General features: G+C 54.2%; 4 protein-coding genes across 7 annotated transcripts; 2 read left to right on the forward strand and 2 right to left on the reverse strand.

The window, feature by feature from the left end:
* The first annotated feature begins 256 nt into the window (after window positions 1-256).
* On the forward strand, window positions 257-5,374 carry vcpip1 (valosin containing protein (p97)/p47 complex interacting protein 1). Its single transcript, XM_088395389.1, has 3 exons — window positions 257-3,532; window positions 3,731-3,820; window positions 4,052-5,374. The coding sequence occupies exons 1-3, from the start codon at window positions 955-957 to the stop codon at window positions 4,642-4,644; spliced, it is 3,261 nt and encodes a 1,086-aa protein (XP_088251515.1). The 5' UTR covers window positions 257-954; the 3' UTR covers window positions 4,645-5,374.
* Window positions 5,375-5,551: 177 nt separating this feature from the next.
* dusp28 (dual specificity phosphatase 28) lies at window positions 5,552-10,216 on the forward strand. Of its 2 annotated transcripts, XR_015862402.1 has the most exons (4): window positions 5,552-6,088; window positions 6,193-6,392; window positions 7,581-7,649; window positions 10,069-10,216. XR_015862402.1 is itself a non-coding variant. In XM_088395423.1 (3 exons), the coding sequence occupies exons 1-2, from the start codon at window positions 5,747-5,749 to the stop codon at window positions 6,370-6,372; spliced, it is 522 nt and encodes a 173-aa protein (XP_088251549.1). In that variant the 5' UTR covers window positions 5,552-5,746; the 3' UTR covers window positions 6,373-6,392; window positions 10,069-10,216. The 2 variants fall into 2 exon arrangements, 1 of the variants encoding a protein (XP_088251549.1); XM_088395423.1 differs by lacking the exon at window positions 7,581-7,649.
* On the reverse strand, window positions 6,688-9,876 carry LOC148387313 (vitamin K-dependent protein C-like). Its single transcript, XM_088395403.1, has 9 exons — window positions 9,720-9,876; window positions 9,228-9,309; window positions 8,985-9,142; window positions 8,815-8,839; window positions 8,616-8,726; window positions 8,156-8,296; window positions 7,964-8,082; window positions 7,703-7,820; window positions 6,688-7,297 (listed from the first exon to the last, which is right to left on the reverse strand). The coding sequence occupies exons 2-9, from the start codon at window positions 9,295-9,297 to the stop codon at window positions 6,720-6,722; spliced, it is 1,320 nt and encodes a 439-aa protein (XP_088251529.1). The 5' UTR covers window positions 9,298-9,309; window positions 9,720-9,876; the 3' UTR covers window positions 6,688-6,719.
* Window positions 10,217-12,556: 2,340 nt separating the features above from the next.
* On the reverse strand, window positions 12,557-16,300 carry saga (S-antigen; retina and pineal gland (arrestin) a). 3 transcript variants are annotated; one of them, XM_088395410.1, is made up of 15 exons: window positions 16,091-16,300; window positions 15,834-15,894; window positions 15,570-15,614; window positions 15,305-15,504; window positions 15,135-15,194; window positions 14,819-14,886; window positions 14,607-14,739; window positions 14,445-14,529; window positions 14,221-14,290; window positions 14,020-14,157; window positions 13,878-13,955; window positions 13,657-13,671; window positions 13,520-13,611; window positions 13,424-13,433; window positions 12,557-13,036 (listed from the first exon to the last, which is right to left on the reverse strand). In XM_088395410.1, the coding sequence occupies exons 1-15, from the start codon at window positions 16,136-16,138 to the stop codon at window positions 12,904-12,906; spliced, it is 1,236 nt and encodes a 411-aa protein (XP_088251536.1). In that variant the 5' UTR covers window positions 16,139-16,300; the 3' UTR covers window positions 12,557-12,903. The 3 variants fall into 3 exon arrangements, with proteins under 3 accessions (XP_088251536.1, XP_088251535.1, XP_088251534.1); XM_088395409.1 differs by having other exon boundaries at window positions 13,520-13,572; window positions 16,091-16,295; XM_088395408.1 differs by lacking the exon at window positions 13,424-13,433 and having other exon boundaries at window positions 13,520-13,572; window positions 16,091-16,299.
* Window positions 16,301-16,499: the final 199 nt, after the last annotated feature.

Below are 16,499 nucleotides of genomic sequence, written 5' to 3' on the forward strand. Positions count from 1 at the left end.
GTACTTCATACGGTTGTCGGTTGCCATGGAAATAAGGTCCTGACGTTGTCAACACAGCGACATCTTGTGGACCAAAACTTTGCGCATGTTCACGCGACTGTATTCCGGTTAAATAGCTTTCATTAAAATACTACTAATATTCCTTACATAGATACACACAGAGGAATTTTGATGGATAATTAAAAAATTTTTTTATTTTTTTTATTTTGACACGTAACAACAAAGACGCGTGACGACGTGATGTGACGTCACGGAAGTGGCTGCGTGTGCGCGCTCGTTGCGGTTCCCTAAAACGAGAAAGACGACGGTTGACGGCCACTTCGTGTCCCGTGAGCACCAATATAGAACAAAACCGAAATGTCTCGCTCGAGCTAGGTTAGGCTCCTCGAGCTAGCAGTGTTAGCTTCTTAGCTCGCGCTGCCAGGAGTAGCGTTGGACGACTAAATGTGCTGAATGCGCACTTTTGTGGGCCACAACGGATAAATGACGGCGACATTGGACCGCCAAGGACATTACAGCCAAACATTGATGGATTGTGTGCCAACAAATTTCATTTCCTGATTGAGCAAAACGCCACCACGCCGCGTTGCATTGTGGTCACTGTAGGCGGACGGGATCACGTCGTTCGTGTCAAAGAAGTCAACCTCGGCTACTTGTTTTTGTTTGTCTGCTCGTTTGTGGGCGGCACCCCTCTTAGCTTTCCTCTCTTTTTCTGAGCGTGCACAACACGAGTACGCCGCGACGGCTCGTCCGCATATTGACGACGTCGTCTTGGAGTACAACTCCAACTCCCACCATGCCCCAGCGTGACGTCACTAGTTTTGCAAGGCGAGCGGCTGGCTAGAGAGACCCGCCCGCTTCCGTGTTGTTCTTCTCGGCCAGCAACACTTTGTACGGCCCCGCGCCGCCATGAGCGAGTTTTTGTGAAGCTTGGACTTGACTCGTCCCAACGACATGTCTCTGCCGCGCGGCTCCAAGAAGAAGGACAAGCGTATCCTGTCGGCCACCTGCCCGGACCCTAAGTGCCAGGCGAGCCTGTTCTTCCCCGTTCAGGGCTCCGCTAGCATCGAGTGCACCGAGTGCGGCCAACGGCACGAGCAGAAGAACCTGCTCAACGTTCAGGAGGTGAGCGATCCAGATGCAGTGCTCCACAACCTGCTCAGGAACGCCCTTCTGGGCGTGGCGGGCCCCCCCAAGAAAGGCAGCGAGCTGGTCAAGGTGATGGGGCTGTCCAACTACCACTGCAAGCTGCTCTCGCCGCTGCTGACTCGCTACGGCATGGACAAACAGAGCGGCAAAGCCAAGCCGCTGAGGGACATGAACCAGGGCGAGACCTTTGATTGCTCACTGCTGGGCAACCGGGCCTTCCTCATCGAGCCGGAGCACGTGTCCACGGTGGGCTATGGCAAGGACCGTTCGGGAAGCCTGCTCTACCTCCACGACACGCTGGAGGAGATCAAGCAGGCCAACAGCAACCGGGAGTGTCTCATCCCTGTCCACGTGGACGGGGACGGCCACTGCCTGGTCCATGCCGTGTCGCGGGCGCTGGTGGGCCGTGAACTCTTTTGGCATGCCCTGCGGGAGAACCTGAAGCAGAACTTTGAGCAGAACCTGGACCGCTACAAGGCCCTCTTCCAGGACTTCATTGACGCCGCCGAGTGGGAGGACATCATCAACGAGTGCGACCCGCTCTTCGTCCCGCCTGAAGGCGTACCGCTGGGCCTGCGCAACATCCACATTTTTGGCCTGGCCAACGTCCTGCACCGGCCCATCGTCCTGCTGGACTCGCTGAGCGGCATGAGGAGCTCCGGCGACTACTCGGCCACCTTCCTGCCGGGCCTGGTGGCCGAGGAGCTCTGCCGCGCCAAAGACGGCGAGCTCAACAAGCCCATCTGTATCGCCTGGAGCAGCTCCGGGCGCAACCACTACATCCCACTGGTGGGCGTCAAGAATGAGGCGCTGCCCCGGCTGCCCGCCCACCTGCTCCCCAAGGCCTGGGGGGTCCCGCAGCAGCTCATCTGGAAGTACATCAAGCCGGAGGCAGACGGCGGCTGCGTGGTCGGCGGTGACCGCAGCCTGCAGGACAAGTACGTCATGCGGCTGGTGGGCGCCATGGAGGAAGTCTTCATGGAGAAGCACGGCGTCCACCCATCGCTGGTGGCCGACATGCATCAGTGGGTGTACCGTCGCACGGGCGTGGTGGGCGTCCAGCCTGAGGAGGTGACCGAGGCGGCCAAGAAGTCAGTGGCTGAGAACCGCCTGCACCGCTGCCTGCTCTGCGGCGCCCTCTCGGAGCTCCGCGTGCCGCCCGACTGGCTGTTGCCGGGCGGAAAGCTTCACAGCCTAGCCAAGTCCACGCACGGCCAGCTGCGCCCTGACAAGAACTACAGCTTCCCCCTCAACAGCCTGGTGTGCTCCTATGACCCGCAGAGTGACGTCCTGCTGCCCGACTACAAGCTCAGCTCGCTGGACACCTGTAACTGGTGCCGCGGCGCCTCGGTGCGCCCTGTGCGGGCCGACGGCCTCGTGGTCTACGCCGACGGCGACCGGACCGACACGCCCTCGCAGGGCGGCAAGTGCGGTTGTGGCTTCAAGCACTTCTGGGAGGGCAAGGAGTACGACAACCTCCCGGAGGCCTTCCTCATCACGCTGGAATGGGCCGGCCGGGCATTCCGGGAGACGGTGCACTGGTTCCAGTACGAGGGCGACCCGACGCTCAACAGCAATGTGTACGACGTGGCCATCAAGCTGGTCACCAAGCACTTCCCGGGCGAGTTCGGCAGCGAGGTCCTGGTCCAGAAGGTGGTGGATACTATCCTGCGCCACACCGCCAAGAGGAACCCAGAGGAATACAACCCAGTGGCAGTGGACGGCGCCCATGCCCGCCGCCTGGCTGACGCAGAGGAGGCCACGCTGCCTCCGCCGGACCCGCCCAGCAAGATCATCCTGACGGGGCCCAAGGCCAAGACGCTCCACAAGGAGGAGCTGATCATGAGCCGGGCCGAGCGTGACCTTCAGCAGAGCATCAGCAAGCGGGCCCCCCTCTCGCAGCGGCGTGGCCAGCGCGACAAGCCGGGAGAGCCCAAGGAGCGCTCCCCGGGGACGCCCGCGCTCTCCTCGGCGCCGGCCACCCCCACCAAATCCCCGGCAGCACCGGCCGGTGGGGAGAAGAAGATACGCGTGAGCGCTAGCGATGGCCGGACCGCCACCCTGACCCTGGGGCCCCGCGCTTCCTACTCGGATCTCTGCAATAGCATCGGCCAGCACTTCGGGGTGGCGCCCGCCCGCCTCTGCATCCGCCACGGCTTCCCCCCACGGGAGCTCCCACCGCCAGCTACCGGCCACGAGCAGGAGCCGGTGGCGCTGCGGCATGGCGACCGGGTCACCCTGGAGATCCTGAAGGGCACCGATGAGGAGGAGGCCCCAGCTGAAAGCCGGGACACCGTGGCTTTGGCCAGGTCGAGCGAGCGTGACCTCCAGGAAGCCATCGACCTCGAGATGTCCTCACTGTGTCTGCTGGCCACCTTGATGGGTAAGCATGCCGCCCGCATTTCAAAGTAAGACTCATTCAGCGGCGGGTGACGGTAACAAATGTCAAACCTCAAACGAGCTTTGGGAGCAAATGTTTGTTCCAGAGCAACCGGAACGGATGGGCGCTGTCGATGGACGGCCCGCCGCTTGCGCTTCTTGTTAGCGTGTGCTAAGCTAAGCGTGTGTGATGTCACTGCAGGCGAGGAGGATGTGTGGTCATACGCTAAGAAGCTGCCGCATTTGTTCCGGCGGGGCGGCGTCTTCTACAACATCGTCAAGAAGGACACGGGTACGTAAAACCGCCTCGGGACCCGTGCCCGCTCGTCGCACAATGCTCCTCTTCTCAGATTGCTTTTGCCAGCTCACTCTCCACCGTTGCTGTGACCTTTCCTGCTGCTTTGGCATCTTGTTCTTTATCACATCCACTTATTTGTTGATATCAGTTAAGGCCGTCACGTGGACTAGACAGAGTCAAAGCCTTGGATTGGCTCCAGCGTGACCCGTGCGTGCGTGTTTTTAGGACTGATGAACGGGAAGCACTGCACGCTGCCCCACCTGACGGGGCGCACCTTTGTGTACAACGCGGCGGAGGCCCGCGTGGAGCTGTGCGCTGACCCCGCCGGCCACTTTGAGGTGTGCGGCGACGTGGAGGAGCGCGTGAAGGAGGCTCAGGCCCGGCTGCGCTCGGACGCCGCCGGCGGAGAGGCCAGCCCGTCGCGCGGCGCCCTGCGGCCCGGCGGCGGCGCTGTTCGCAAGAAGGAGCGGCTACATGCCGTCCAGGCCTTCCAAGGAAAGGGCCACTCGCTGGGCAGCCGCAGTGCCTCCCCACCGCAGCCAGAGCACCTGCCCATCACGCGCCAGCACAGCGATGGCACTGACCTCGGCCGCGAGCCAGTGCGCGTGGCGCCAGGCTTTGTGACGGTGAAGGACGGTCACGGTCCAGACCCCGTCCTCATGGAGCAGCAGCGCCGCAAACTTCAGGAAATGGTCTCCTCTATCCAGGCCTCGGTGGCGCGCTGTCCGCGGCCCCCGGCTGGTGGTGGGCCGACGCAGGACGAGGACCAGATGGAGAGCCACGACAGCGAGCGGGCCGAACCCATGGACCACTCCTGATTTCGGCCCTTCTGCAGCGAGCCGCCGGCCGGGGCCCTAAAGCGCTGCTCCGCTGACTGCGCCGCCCACCAGTCGGCTTTGTGCGCGCGACTTACTAAGCTGCGTTGACGAATCATTCGAATGGCGTGCTTTGATCGTCACCAGATCTGCAAGAAGCACGAGCGATGTCGAGAGAGACATAAGTAGACGCGTGTGACGTGAGAAGCTGCGCCCGCAAGATTCACATGACAGAAAGTTGCACAGCCCAAACCCAAAGTCATGCTCATGGGCGGCAGGCGCGCCACTTGCTGGAGAGCAAGGTGAGGAAACTGCTTTGATCGCCATTTGTCATTCTTGTTTTTGCTGCATGACAACAGCCGATGACGAGGCGGCGGGGGCGGAGCTCGCTGACTGTGTGATTCTGCTTTTCTAAGACAACTTTGCCTTTTGTTGTCGAACGGCGCCACGGTTGTGTGTTAGGAGATAGAGCTTAACGTTCAATCAAGCGCGCTTGCGCCACCCGCTGGCCGACACGCAAAGGCTCTGCTTTCACTGCCGTGAGGGCCGCACTGCAGCGTGTTGTCCACTTTATTTTGCGCTGTGTCGAGAATGCGCAATTGGTGAGACGAGCGTGCCTTGCAGTTGGAGCTTTTCTCTGACTTGGACGAGCGAAGCGACAACTGCAAGGTCAACGTCATCCTTTTGCTGTTTGCACGTAGGATGAATCGACAATAAAAAAAATTGATTGCCATTCGTCTTGGTTGCTTCTTTCGGCTCCAATTGCACATAAGACAGGCAAGTGTATCCCACACCATCAGCGACTCCCTCTTAAGTGCGAGTTGTGTTTGTTTGGGGTCGTCCTTTGCGCTAACGCACTTTAGGACCCAGAGGCCAGTCAGAAGTGCGTGCAATAAATGTGAGCTTGCCAACCACGTGACGCCATGCACTTTTAGAAGACGTCGAGGAGGCAACGTGAGTGTCGACTTTCACGACCGACTCTTTAACATTTTAACTTCATGTTCGTTTTGTTGCCTGCAACAAGTCTATGGCAGTAGATTGGGGTCAGAAGTTTTGTACTTGAAAAACTAAACTCGTACTTGAAAAAAATAAAACGAGGAAGACCATGCAACCTCTCTGCCAGGTGACCAACTCGCTCGCTATCAGCAACGCTCGCTCGGCCTGCAGTCCCGAGCTGCTCCACCGGGGGGCGGTGACGCTCTGCATCAACGTCACTCGGCGACAGCCTTTTCCTGACACCGTTACCGTCACACGAGTCCCGGTGAGCGACCGCCCAGACGACGACCTCTACAGCCACTTTGACGCCTGCGCCGACGCCATCCACGCCGAGGCCAAAAATGGCGGCCGGTGCTTAGTCTACTGCAAGAACGGGCGAAGCCGCTCGGCCACCATCTGCGCCGCATACCTCATGAAGCACCAGTGGGTGGCGCTGGCGGACGCACTCAAGGTGACGCGGGGGCGCGGCTTCTTCTCTTTTCGAAACTCAAATCTGCCATAACGCGATGCATGAAAGAGTCCCAGTCAGTGAAGATGGTCGTTTGCTGTCGACAGAAGGTGAGGGCCGCCCGGCCCGTGATCGCTCCAAATTCCGGCTTCTTGGCTCAGCTGCAGCGATACGAGGACGAGTTGAGGAGGAGACGAGACTCTCATCCGTCCCGCGCAAGCTCAGGGGATTTGGAGTCGGACACGGACAGCTTCTACTCAAGAGCAGTTTCTCAGGAAGCTGAATAAAAAAAAGTTCAAGAATGAAGGTAACTTCACTCCTTGTCTTTGATGGCATCTCTGACAAAAGGCTGCTTGTGTCCGCGTGGGGGGGGGGGGGGTCGCTGTAGTTGTCATTTCCTCCTCTTGCAGTTGGCAATCATCAGTGGGCGCAGGAAAAATAATGTGATAAGCGGGAAAAAAAATTGCCCTGCCCGACCCACTTGACGTCAAACTTGGGTGCCTGTCTACTACAACAAGACGCGGTGCAGAAACGTCTCAAGGGGTGTAACAGGAAGTTAAGTAAGAGCGAGCCATAACTGTGAACCGAATGAAAACACGGCAACGAGTTGAAATGACTTTATTAGGGTGGCGTATCAGGGTTGGGGTGGGTGCGAACTCCTGTCCCAGTCCTGGCGCACGCGATCAATCCACTCGTTGTAGTTGGACACCTTGGTGTAGATGCCCAGCTTGTCCCGGCGCCCGCAGCCCTCGCCCCAGGACACCAGGCCCACCAGGAACCAGGTGTCAGCGTGCAGCGTCACCATGGGGCCGCCGCTGTCGCCCTCGCAGGCGTCCATATTCTGACCCAGGACGCCGCCGCACAGCACGTTGTCAGAGATGTTGTGCGACATGTGGGCGGCGCACACCTCGCGGCCGACCAGCGGCACCCGGATGACGTTGAGCGCCGAGCTGAAGCGCTGGCTATCCTGGCTTTCCTTGCCCCAGCCCGTCACCACCGTCTGGGTACCGTTGCGGTGGAGGACCCGCTCGGCCAGCCCGCGGCTTGGCAGGCACGCCGGCAGGATGTAGTCGGAGAAGGGCGCCGGGCTCTCCAGGCGCAGGAGAGCGATGTCATTGTCCACCGTGGTGCTGTCGTAGTTGGGGTGCGGGATGGTCTTGCTGACTTTCAGCATCACCTCGGTGCCCTCGTCGCGGAAACGCTCGTAGTCGCCTGGCGACAGCAACCGGCGCATCACTATTGGGTGACTCGTTCCTAGGACAGGGTCGGCAAAAAGCGGCGCAGGGACACGGGGCTCCAAACCGGCAAAGTCCCGCTCAAACTGCGCTGTCTGGTCACACTAGACTTAAAACCACTGATTGGCTGATTTGCATTAAGCGCCGAATCCTTCCAACTCTAGGGGCAGTAAGCTCCCCAGGTTCTGAGTTTGAGGTGGCACGATTAAGTGTACATAGACCGATAGTGACACGGTCTTTTTTTTTTTCTTTTCATGCAGTTTGGAGCAGAAAGACAGGCACGGGCAAAAGTAATGTGCGGACAGACTCCTGCCGAGTTTCCCTCTTTGGTAAGGAACAATATCAGCAGCTCAGCGTAGCGGGCTCGGGCGCGCCAACTCACCCAGTCGCACTCGGAAGCGCAGGTTGTTTTCCAGACAGTGGGCGGCCGTCAAGACCCAGTACTGGTCAATCAGCACGCCGCCGCAGTGGAAACGACCTTTGGCATTCTGCAGCAGGACCTGACGATAGCCGTGTTCTCATTACCGGCTAAACTCGGGGACAGCGCTGCCTCAAGATGACTTTTGGACTTGTATTTGCTTTGGCTCGCCGGCAACAACTCGACATTGAATGCCGGTGACTGGCACTGCTGGCACTGGCTCACCTGCCAAGGACTCTCGCCCTTCTTGCCCACCTCCCCGCCCACCATCCAGGGCATGAGGCCATCAATGGGCCGGGCGTAAGACGAACGTCCGATCAGCAGCTGCCCACACGACGATGACCCTGCGCACAGGTGACGAGACGCTAGTGGGCGGAATCCTCGGCTCTCGCCCGCTTGCCGGCACCTATTCCTCACCTTTGGCGACACAGCTCTTGCCGTCGTCATCCAGCTTGTAGCCATCCACGCAGCCGCACGTCCGCCTCAGGCCATCCTCACTCTCGGTGCACTCGTGGGCGCAGTCGCCGTTGTTCACGCTGCAGTTGGTGGCCGATCGAGCTGGGATGATAAGTGTCGTCGTCAGGCACGGCTGTTGAGTGGCCCCCGCCCCACCCTCACCCCACCCCGCCGTTTGTTGTCAAGACCGTCGGCCCGCTTCCTATCGGGCTTGATTTGGACGCGTTCCCGAGTAGTGCTTGCCGCCCAAATGACGTGCTTTTGGCACACGGTCATGCGTCCGCCTCACATTTTTGGACGGCTCAGGGGCAAATAGTTTTGAGGCCTCCCCAAAAGCCAGAGGTCAACTATTTCAAAAGGATAACACATGCACTCCGCATCCTGCTCACGCCACGGAACGGGTTGGGTCCATTGAACTGACCGTGTTGGCAGTACTTTCCCTCGTATCCTTGGTCACAGGTGCACACGTAATCTTGCAGTATGTCCACGCACCTCCCGTGGACACACCTGTTGGATTCGCACTGGTTGCCATCTGGAATGCACGCACATCGATGCAGGCATAGTGGGCGTGGCCTCCTTTGTCCCAATGATTTGTGTTCATGGCTGTCCTTGTGTCTCACCTCTGTACACCGTCCAGAAGTCCAGCTGCAAAAGTTTAAGGAAAACCCCAAAATGAGATGCATGGTTGAGGTCTTTCAAATGATGTCATTGATTTTTTGGAGGATGAAACCAAAGTACTTGGGATCATATACAGCATCCCAAGCTAGTCACAAGGTTCTCTTTAACGCACCGTGGCCTCTCGAAACTTCAAGATCTCGCGCGCCTCCTCGAAGTCGCATGTCTCCTCCACGCACTCGCGCTCCATGGACGGTGGCTTGAGCTCCTCCAGGAAAGAGTTGGCGCGGCGCGAGCGCAGCAGCATGTGAGCCTTGGGCGGCCTGGAGAAGACTGAGGAAGCGCAGCACAAGCGCAGCATGGCGCTGCTTCAGCCGGCCCGCCCGTCTGCCGTAGGCCACTTTGGCCGGGCACTCACCTGATAGGCTGAGCGCCGATGCCGCCAAGGCGGCCAGCATCAGGCACGCGCACACGGCCTGCTGACGCATGTCCGTCAAAACCTGCGGCCCATCACACCAGGTGCTCAGACCACGGACTACAAACGTGGCCGACCGGAAGTCGGGCGCCGCCGATCGGCGCAATTTGCCTCGTTTTCATCATTATTGTATTCGACGGAAGAAGTCGACGAGGCCTCGCATGCAACGGCGGGACAACCAAACAGAAACCCCATTCCTGCCCAAATCAGCACCATTTTCTTTCGAAAGCACAACTGTGAACTTGGTGCCCGCGCGACGTCATACAAAAGAATTGACAAACAACAATAGCGCTTGGGCTCCGCTTTCAAACCGAATCACGCTCGGATTCACGTTCAAACCGAAGTCAACTACATGACAAAGTTAAAATCCAAAGCGCTTTCCCACGAGACCTCGATCGAGCGAGAGCAATAAGGGGACAGAGGCGCGCGCCTTACTTGTTGGCGTGTTTTTCGATGACGCTTTGATGTCTGACTCTCGGGATGTCGTGGTGGTCGTGCTGATGGCTTCTTCGTGTTTGTGCGGTGTCAATGAGTGACAAGCGATGTTTACTGCGAGTCCACAGTCTGCGTCCCCCGCACTGTCAACATGCAAGCACCCTCCCCCCCCAATCAAGGGGATGGACTTGACTCCGTTTTCAGTTTAGTTTTGGCACCACTGTTTACTTTCATAAACCTCATCTTCTCCTTTTCATCTATTTGCCTTCACCTTTTGTACGCCATCCTCCTCCATTGAAATGACGTGCTGGGGTTGCCACTTGTCCTCATCATCATCACGGTCGTCAAGGTGGGTTTCCTCACGTTCCAAACTCTCTCTTCTTTGGTTTGTTCTCTTCATTAGCCAGCTTTGTTGGAGCAAGTTGGTTCTGCTCGTAAATTACGAGGGCCTCTGCCAGGGGCGGCCAGTGCTCCACAATATAATTATTCCAACAGTGTGTGCGTGTGTGTGTGTGAAATTTTGTGTGTAACAAAAAAAAACAAAAACGCTGTGATGTGTTCACTCCTTTATATTTAGTTATTATTCTCATATCAAATGTGCCTACCAGGGACGTGCGGTCAGAGGAGGCATAGCCTCCCCTGCCATCATGAAAAGGAGAAAAACAAATTCAATCGTTTTATTATAGTCACTTTCCTTTTAATTTCAATAATTTTGTATCATCATTACACCGAATATGTTTGTTTGAATAAAAGGTTAAGAAAAAAATGTTATGCTGACATTTAGTATTGCACTTTCGGTATAATAACACCATCAACTACAATCCAACAAATACAAAATTAAAACATCAATGTCGGCATAACGTGTGTCGGCTCGCATAGCAGCAACGCTGTCTGTCACTCACTCGTGAACTTAGCGAACGAACCTGAAAATAGTGGCGTACCTAATATTGTGTCCTAATGACGTCACAGCTCAAACAGCCAATCAGGAGGTGGGGGTTGAAATGAATGAATAAATAAAGTGTAGCGAACGATTCGGTGAACGATTCTTTTGAACATCTTTTGAGTGAACCGATTCTAAAGATTCAGTACATCCTAGTACAAAGGAGTGCAGACGTCAATTAACAGCCAGGTCGAAATGGACGACTGGTTAGTGACACGGGCGCTTACACGCTATGGTATCGGTTCGATCCCAGGTGTCGGTACATATTCAAATGTGCTTTTAGAATTGAAAACTCGCTTTGAACGCATATGCAAATAAATGATTTAGCTCCTACAGAACATGAAAATGAACAAAATCTTTTCACGCAGGAGCATTTAATGAGGGAATCTTGGAAAACATGTTGGAATGCGGCCCCAAGGACTAGAGCTTGACACCTTTGATCATGATATTTCCCTAATAAAGTGTTACTAGGTGCATTTGAAAATGGCAGTGTACCTAATGGAGTGTCCGTGTGATTACCTCGTTAAGTGCACCTGCGTGAAAAGTTTTAGCTCCTGGAGAACGTGAAAGGAGCTAAAACTTTTCACGCAGGTGCACTTAACGAGGGAACCACACGGACACTTCATTAGGTACACAGCCATTTTCATGTGTACCTAATAACAGGCCACTTTATTAGGGAAATATCATGGTCAAAGGTCACAGGTGTCAAGCTCTGGTCCTCAGGGCCGCGTTCCAACATGTTTTCCAAGTGACCCTCGTTAAGCGCAGGTGCGTGAAAAGTTTTAGCTTCTTTCACGTTCAAAAGGAGCTAAAAGTTTTCACGCACCTGCACTTAACGAGGGAACCACACGGACACTCCATTAGGTACACTGCCATTTTCAAGTGTACCTAATAACAGGCCACTTTATTAGGGAAATATCATGGTCAAAGGTCACAGGTGTCAAGCTCTAGTCCTCGGGGCCGCGTTCCAACATGTTTTCCAAGTGACCCTCGTTAAGCGCAGGTGCGTGAAAAGTTTTAGCTTCTTTCACGTTCAAAAGGAGCTAAAAGTTTTCACGCACCTGCACTTAACGAGGGAACCACACGGACACTCCATTAGGTACACTGCCATTTTCAAGTGTACCTAATAACAGGCCACTTTATTAGGGAAATATCATGGTCAAAGGTCACAGGTGTCAAGCTCTAGTCCTCGGGGCCGCGTTCCAACATGTTTTCCAAGTGACCCTCGTTAAGCGCAGGTGCGTGAAAAGTTTTAGCTTCTTTCACGTTCAAAAGGAGCTAAAAGTTTTCACACACCTGCACTTAACGAGGGAACCACATGGACACTCCATTAGGTACACTGCCATTTTCAAGTGTACCTAATAACAGGCCACTTTGTTAGGGAAATATCATGGTCAAAGGTCACAGGTGTCAAGCTCCATTCCTCGGGGCCGCATTCCAACATGTTTTCCAAGATTCCCTCGTTAAGTGCACCTGCGTGAAAAGTTTTAGCTCCTGCAGCACGTGAAATGAGCTAAATCTTTTCACGCAGGTGTGTTTAACGAGGGTAACTTGGAAAACATATTGGAACGCGGCCCCTCGAAGAATGGAGGTCGACACCCCTGGTTTAAGTGAAAAGTGCCACACCCGCCCTCACCCCCACTTTCTGATTGGCTGTTTGATCTGTGACATCACTTGGACACTCCATTAGGTACACCACCATTTTTAGGTGTACCTAATAAGTTTATGCATTTTTTGTACGTGTCAAGAATGTGTATTTGACTGCTTGCTCTTTATTTTGTGGGACATCAACACATAATAATACACAACGTACTAAAACATACATATTGTCATATAAATGTCAGATTTTTGTTTTCATGCCCAAAAAATAAAAACAAGGAATAAAACACCAGACAAGTTTTAACAGGTTTTAATGTTTATTAAAATAATAACAATAATACTAATTGATTGATATCTTTATTTCGAACATCCAAAACATAAAAGAAAAAACAAAACAAATAACACTCTAAAGTGCCACATATAAGTCCATACAACAAACAAACAAAAATAATAAAAGTAAATGCCTATCCAGTCATGAACCTGGGGCCTACCAATCCTTTTCAACTGACTTCAGGTATTACTATGGCATGTTCATAAATGTAACGCGTGAACACAACAATAAAATATCTACAATAAACCTTTCGTTATTGTTGCTAATTTGCAGGCAGCTCAGTTAGCCCACCACGAAACTCTGAGCAGGCATTTTCACTTTTCTTTGGGTGCCCTGTCGTCACCGCCTGACACGTTTCCATCCTCATCTTCATCATCGTCGTCGCCAATCATGCCTCGAAGGTACGATCGCTTGAACTCTTGGAACACGAGCTCCTCCTCCATTTCACTTCACAAACAAGCGTATTATTATTGCTAACAACATGTTGACACATACGCCAAGCCAGCTATTACCATTAGCGCATTACCAAGAGCGTCAAACGAGTGAGTGACAAGAATGGCATGTTAGTTGCCCCATTGCTTAAAGTCAGCACATTGCCACTAATGTCAAATTGCTTTTTGCCATTAGCACTAAGGTGAAAGCGCGTATTAGCATCATCTTAGTCACAAAATGCATTTCTTTTAGCATACTTGCGGGGGCATCTATTTGCGTTAGTGATGGTAAACCATTTTTACGTCATTACCAGAGGTGGCCAATTTACAAAATTCTCGCACATGCACATGTCCAAGTATTGCGTTCGAATCTCATGAGAAATAAATAAATAAAAGAAGTCACCTTTCCTTGACTGATGGCAAGAACAAGAAGATGGGAAGAAGAGTATGAGTTTTGTCAAATATTTGCTAATATTTTCTAGATTTTCTAGATCCTCACCTGTGTCAGGTTTAGGGTGCATCAGTTTGAAGGGAAGCTCCAGAGAAACCTCGCTGTCACACAAACAATCCATCAAACAGCGGTTAGCGTCGCTAGCTCAGTGTTTGGAGTCGGAGGTGTCAAAAATCTATACACACCTTGAGCTCATCATGCTGCCAAAATGTACAAAAAATAACAGAATTAATGTTGCGCACTGAAGATAGACAATGTCAGGAGACATTCTGTGCAGTTTTGGTCACGGTTTCAAAGACTTGGCAGGGATGTTAAGTCCTCCAACCCGGAACGGAAGCGTCCAACACAAGACACGACAGTTTTGCCCCTTCAGACGAGGTAGCGTTCCCGCTCACATGTCTCTCACCCTGCGATGATGAGCTTGACTGTGACCCTGTAGGACACCATGATGCCCAGAACCTCCTTCAGGACACCTGGCTTGACGCTGGAACAGTACCTTAGCATTAGCATTGGAGTGACAAGCTAGATCCTCTTAAGCGCTTGCTCACATGCTGGACGATGCCAAGTTGGTGTCTTCGTGCTTGAGTTTTCCGTCCAGGGCGATGCCGCGCCGCTCCCTGTTGTTGGCCAGCAGGGGGAGCAGCAGGATGTCTTTTTGGAGCGTCGCCCCTGAAGACACCGTATCCCTGAAGAACAACAAAGGTGGTTGGTCAAGAGCTAGCATCAATATGAGCCTGCTTGCTACTCACCCTTCTTCGATGGCGACGCATTTGACGTAGCTGTCGTTGGAGTACAACACCACCGTGGCCACCTGATCCACTGCAGACAATGAGATCAACGCTAAAGAGACTGTAAAAGGTCATTCCTAAGCGGCCCCTCGGATTGGCCAAAGCTATCATCACGCTGCCTCATACTGCAACGCTCTGATGTCACGCTGCGATAGGAGGGGCATCACTGATTGGGAAAAACGCACCGGACACCACGACGTTCTTGACGTTCTTGCTGGAGTTGTTGACCACGTTGAGGTGCAGCTTCATTGTCTCACCGTGGTAGAAAACCTGCAAACGGAGAGTGGGAGGAAGTCACCAGAACACGCACTGACACCACAGCCAGGCCTCCAGGGCCACGCCCCCACCTCTTTGTCCAGCCGAGCCATCACGTGCAGCGGCTTGTCCGACACAGGGAAGTTCCGTGAGATCTCCACAGCAGAGACCTCCGGGCTCTCGGGGGCATACTGCACCTTCCTGATCATCAGCTTGACCGAGCTCCTGGAGGACATGGAGCAAACTGAGATCGGGCCCGATCGGGGGATGCTCGGTACGCGGACTCGGTGCTGGCCGACCTTACCGTTTGCGAATTTTGTCGTCCTGATTTTCGGCGCTGAACGCTTTCACCTCAAACTCCACTGCACATTGCTGAGGAGACAAGACAAAAGGCATTGGGTGATGCCGGCTGGAATAACTCAAATTCTCACCCTAATTTGAAACCTGAAATAGAAACCCTAACCCTTGTTTGAAAGCCTAATTGATTGCCTGGTTAAATAAAGGTTATACAGAAAAAAAAAAAAAAAAAAAAACCCTTACTTTGAAACCCTACCACCAGTTTGAAACCCTCACCCTAATTTAAAACCACATGCACAAATGGGAACGAGCGGTGCCGTCACCTTTCCATCGTCGTTGGGTGCCGGTTGCATGGCCACAGAGCAGGGCAGGTTGTCCGGGAACTGCAATGACACCAAACGGGACACGTGTTCTGCGCTTTGTGTTGCTAACGGAGCTGTGGCAAGTTGTGGGCATGAGTTGGCGCTAGGAGCTGGGCAGAGTGGGGCGTCACCTCGAAGAAGAAGGGGTAGGCGTCATCACCCAGTTTCCGCAAGAGCTTGGCCTGTGTGCGCGTGTGGACGCCCTGCTCGCGGTCCTGCAGGGGCGGGTACACCTGCCGCGTGGAAAGGTAAAGCTCGCGCCGGAAGGCCACGCCCATCACGTCCATGTCGTCGCGGCCGTAACGGAAGGTGCACGACAGCGTGACAAACACTAGGGGGCGCCAAACAGAGCGGTCACCACCAGAGGACGCCGCCAGGTGCGGCCGACGGGCTCACCTTTCCTCCCCTGCAGGGCCTCGCGGTCGATCAAGATGACGCCGTCTAACGGGATGGACGCCGAGAAGGTTAGCGTTACCAACGGCAAGTGGGCGACGTCGAGGTGGCTCGCGAACGAAATAGCTTGGCGCCAAGGTAACTAGGTAGAAGGTAGCAGGGCGGCTTGGTGGCAAGTTGACGAGGTGGGAAGTTGACTAGGTAGCAAGGCGGCTAGGTGGCAAATTGACGAGGTAGCAAGGCGGCTAGGCGGCTAATTGGCCTCACCTACTGGATCCACAGAGTCCATGCGGTCCACAAAGTCCCGCCTCCCCATGTACACGCCCACCTGAAGACGACCGCATCAGATTGATGACATTATTAGTCTGTCATCTATGCTTAGATAATCATATTTTTTCTCCTGAACATATTCATCAATTAATTCATCCATTCATCTCTTCATCATCCATAGGTCATTCATCCGTCATTCATGTCACATCGATTGTCGCAATGACGACGACATTAGCGCATTAGTGTGAGCTGACCGACTTGTCCTTGCAAATCTTCTTGAAGACGACATTCTTGGGGCTCATGATGCTGCTGAGTGACAAGATGGACAGGAAGTGGTCAGCGTCACTCTGGGTAGTGTCGAGGACCAAGACGACGATGAGGACCAAGATGAAGACGAGGACAATGGCTTCGTCTCTATATGCTAACGACGGCTGTCCAGAGCGGGCTCTCTCTCCTCGGGAACGGCCAATCGGGAGCTTCGCCCAGCCTGGCCGCGCCCACCGCAACTCACTCACATCAACCGCTGAGAGGATTGAAAAACCTTCCGACCACGTCAGCACACCATCAGATTACACCGTGTGCCGTCAATCAATTTTGTGTGTGTGTGTCCTCATTGTTCCCAGCAAGCAGCAATACCTAGTTTATTTAACAATGCTTATTCTC

This window comes from Syngnathus floridae, chromosome 14 (assembly GCF_059516105.1).
Source record: "Syngnathus floridae isolate MCC-2025c chromosome 14, RoL_Sflo_1.0, whole genome shotgun sequence".
Taxonomy (NCBI): domain Eukaryota; kingdom Metazoa; phylum Chordata; class Actinopteri; order Syngnathiformes; family Syngnathidae; genus Syngnathus; species Syngnathus floridae.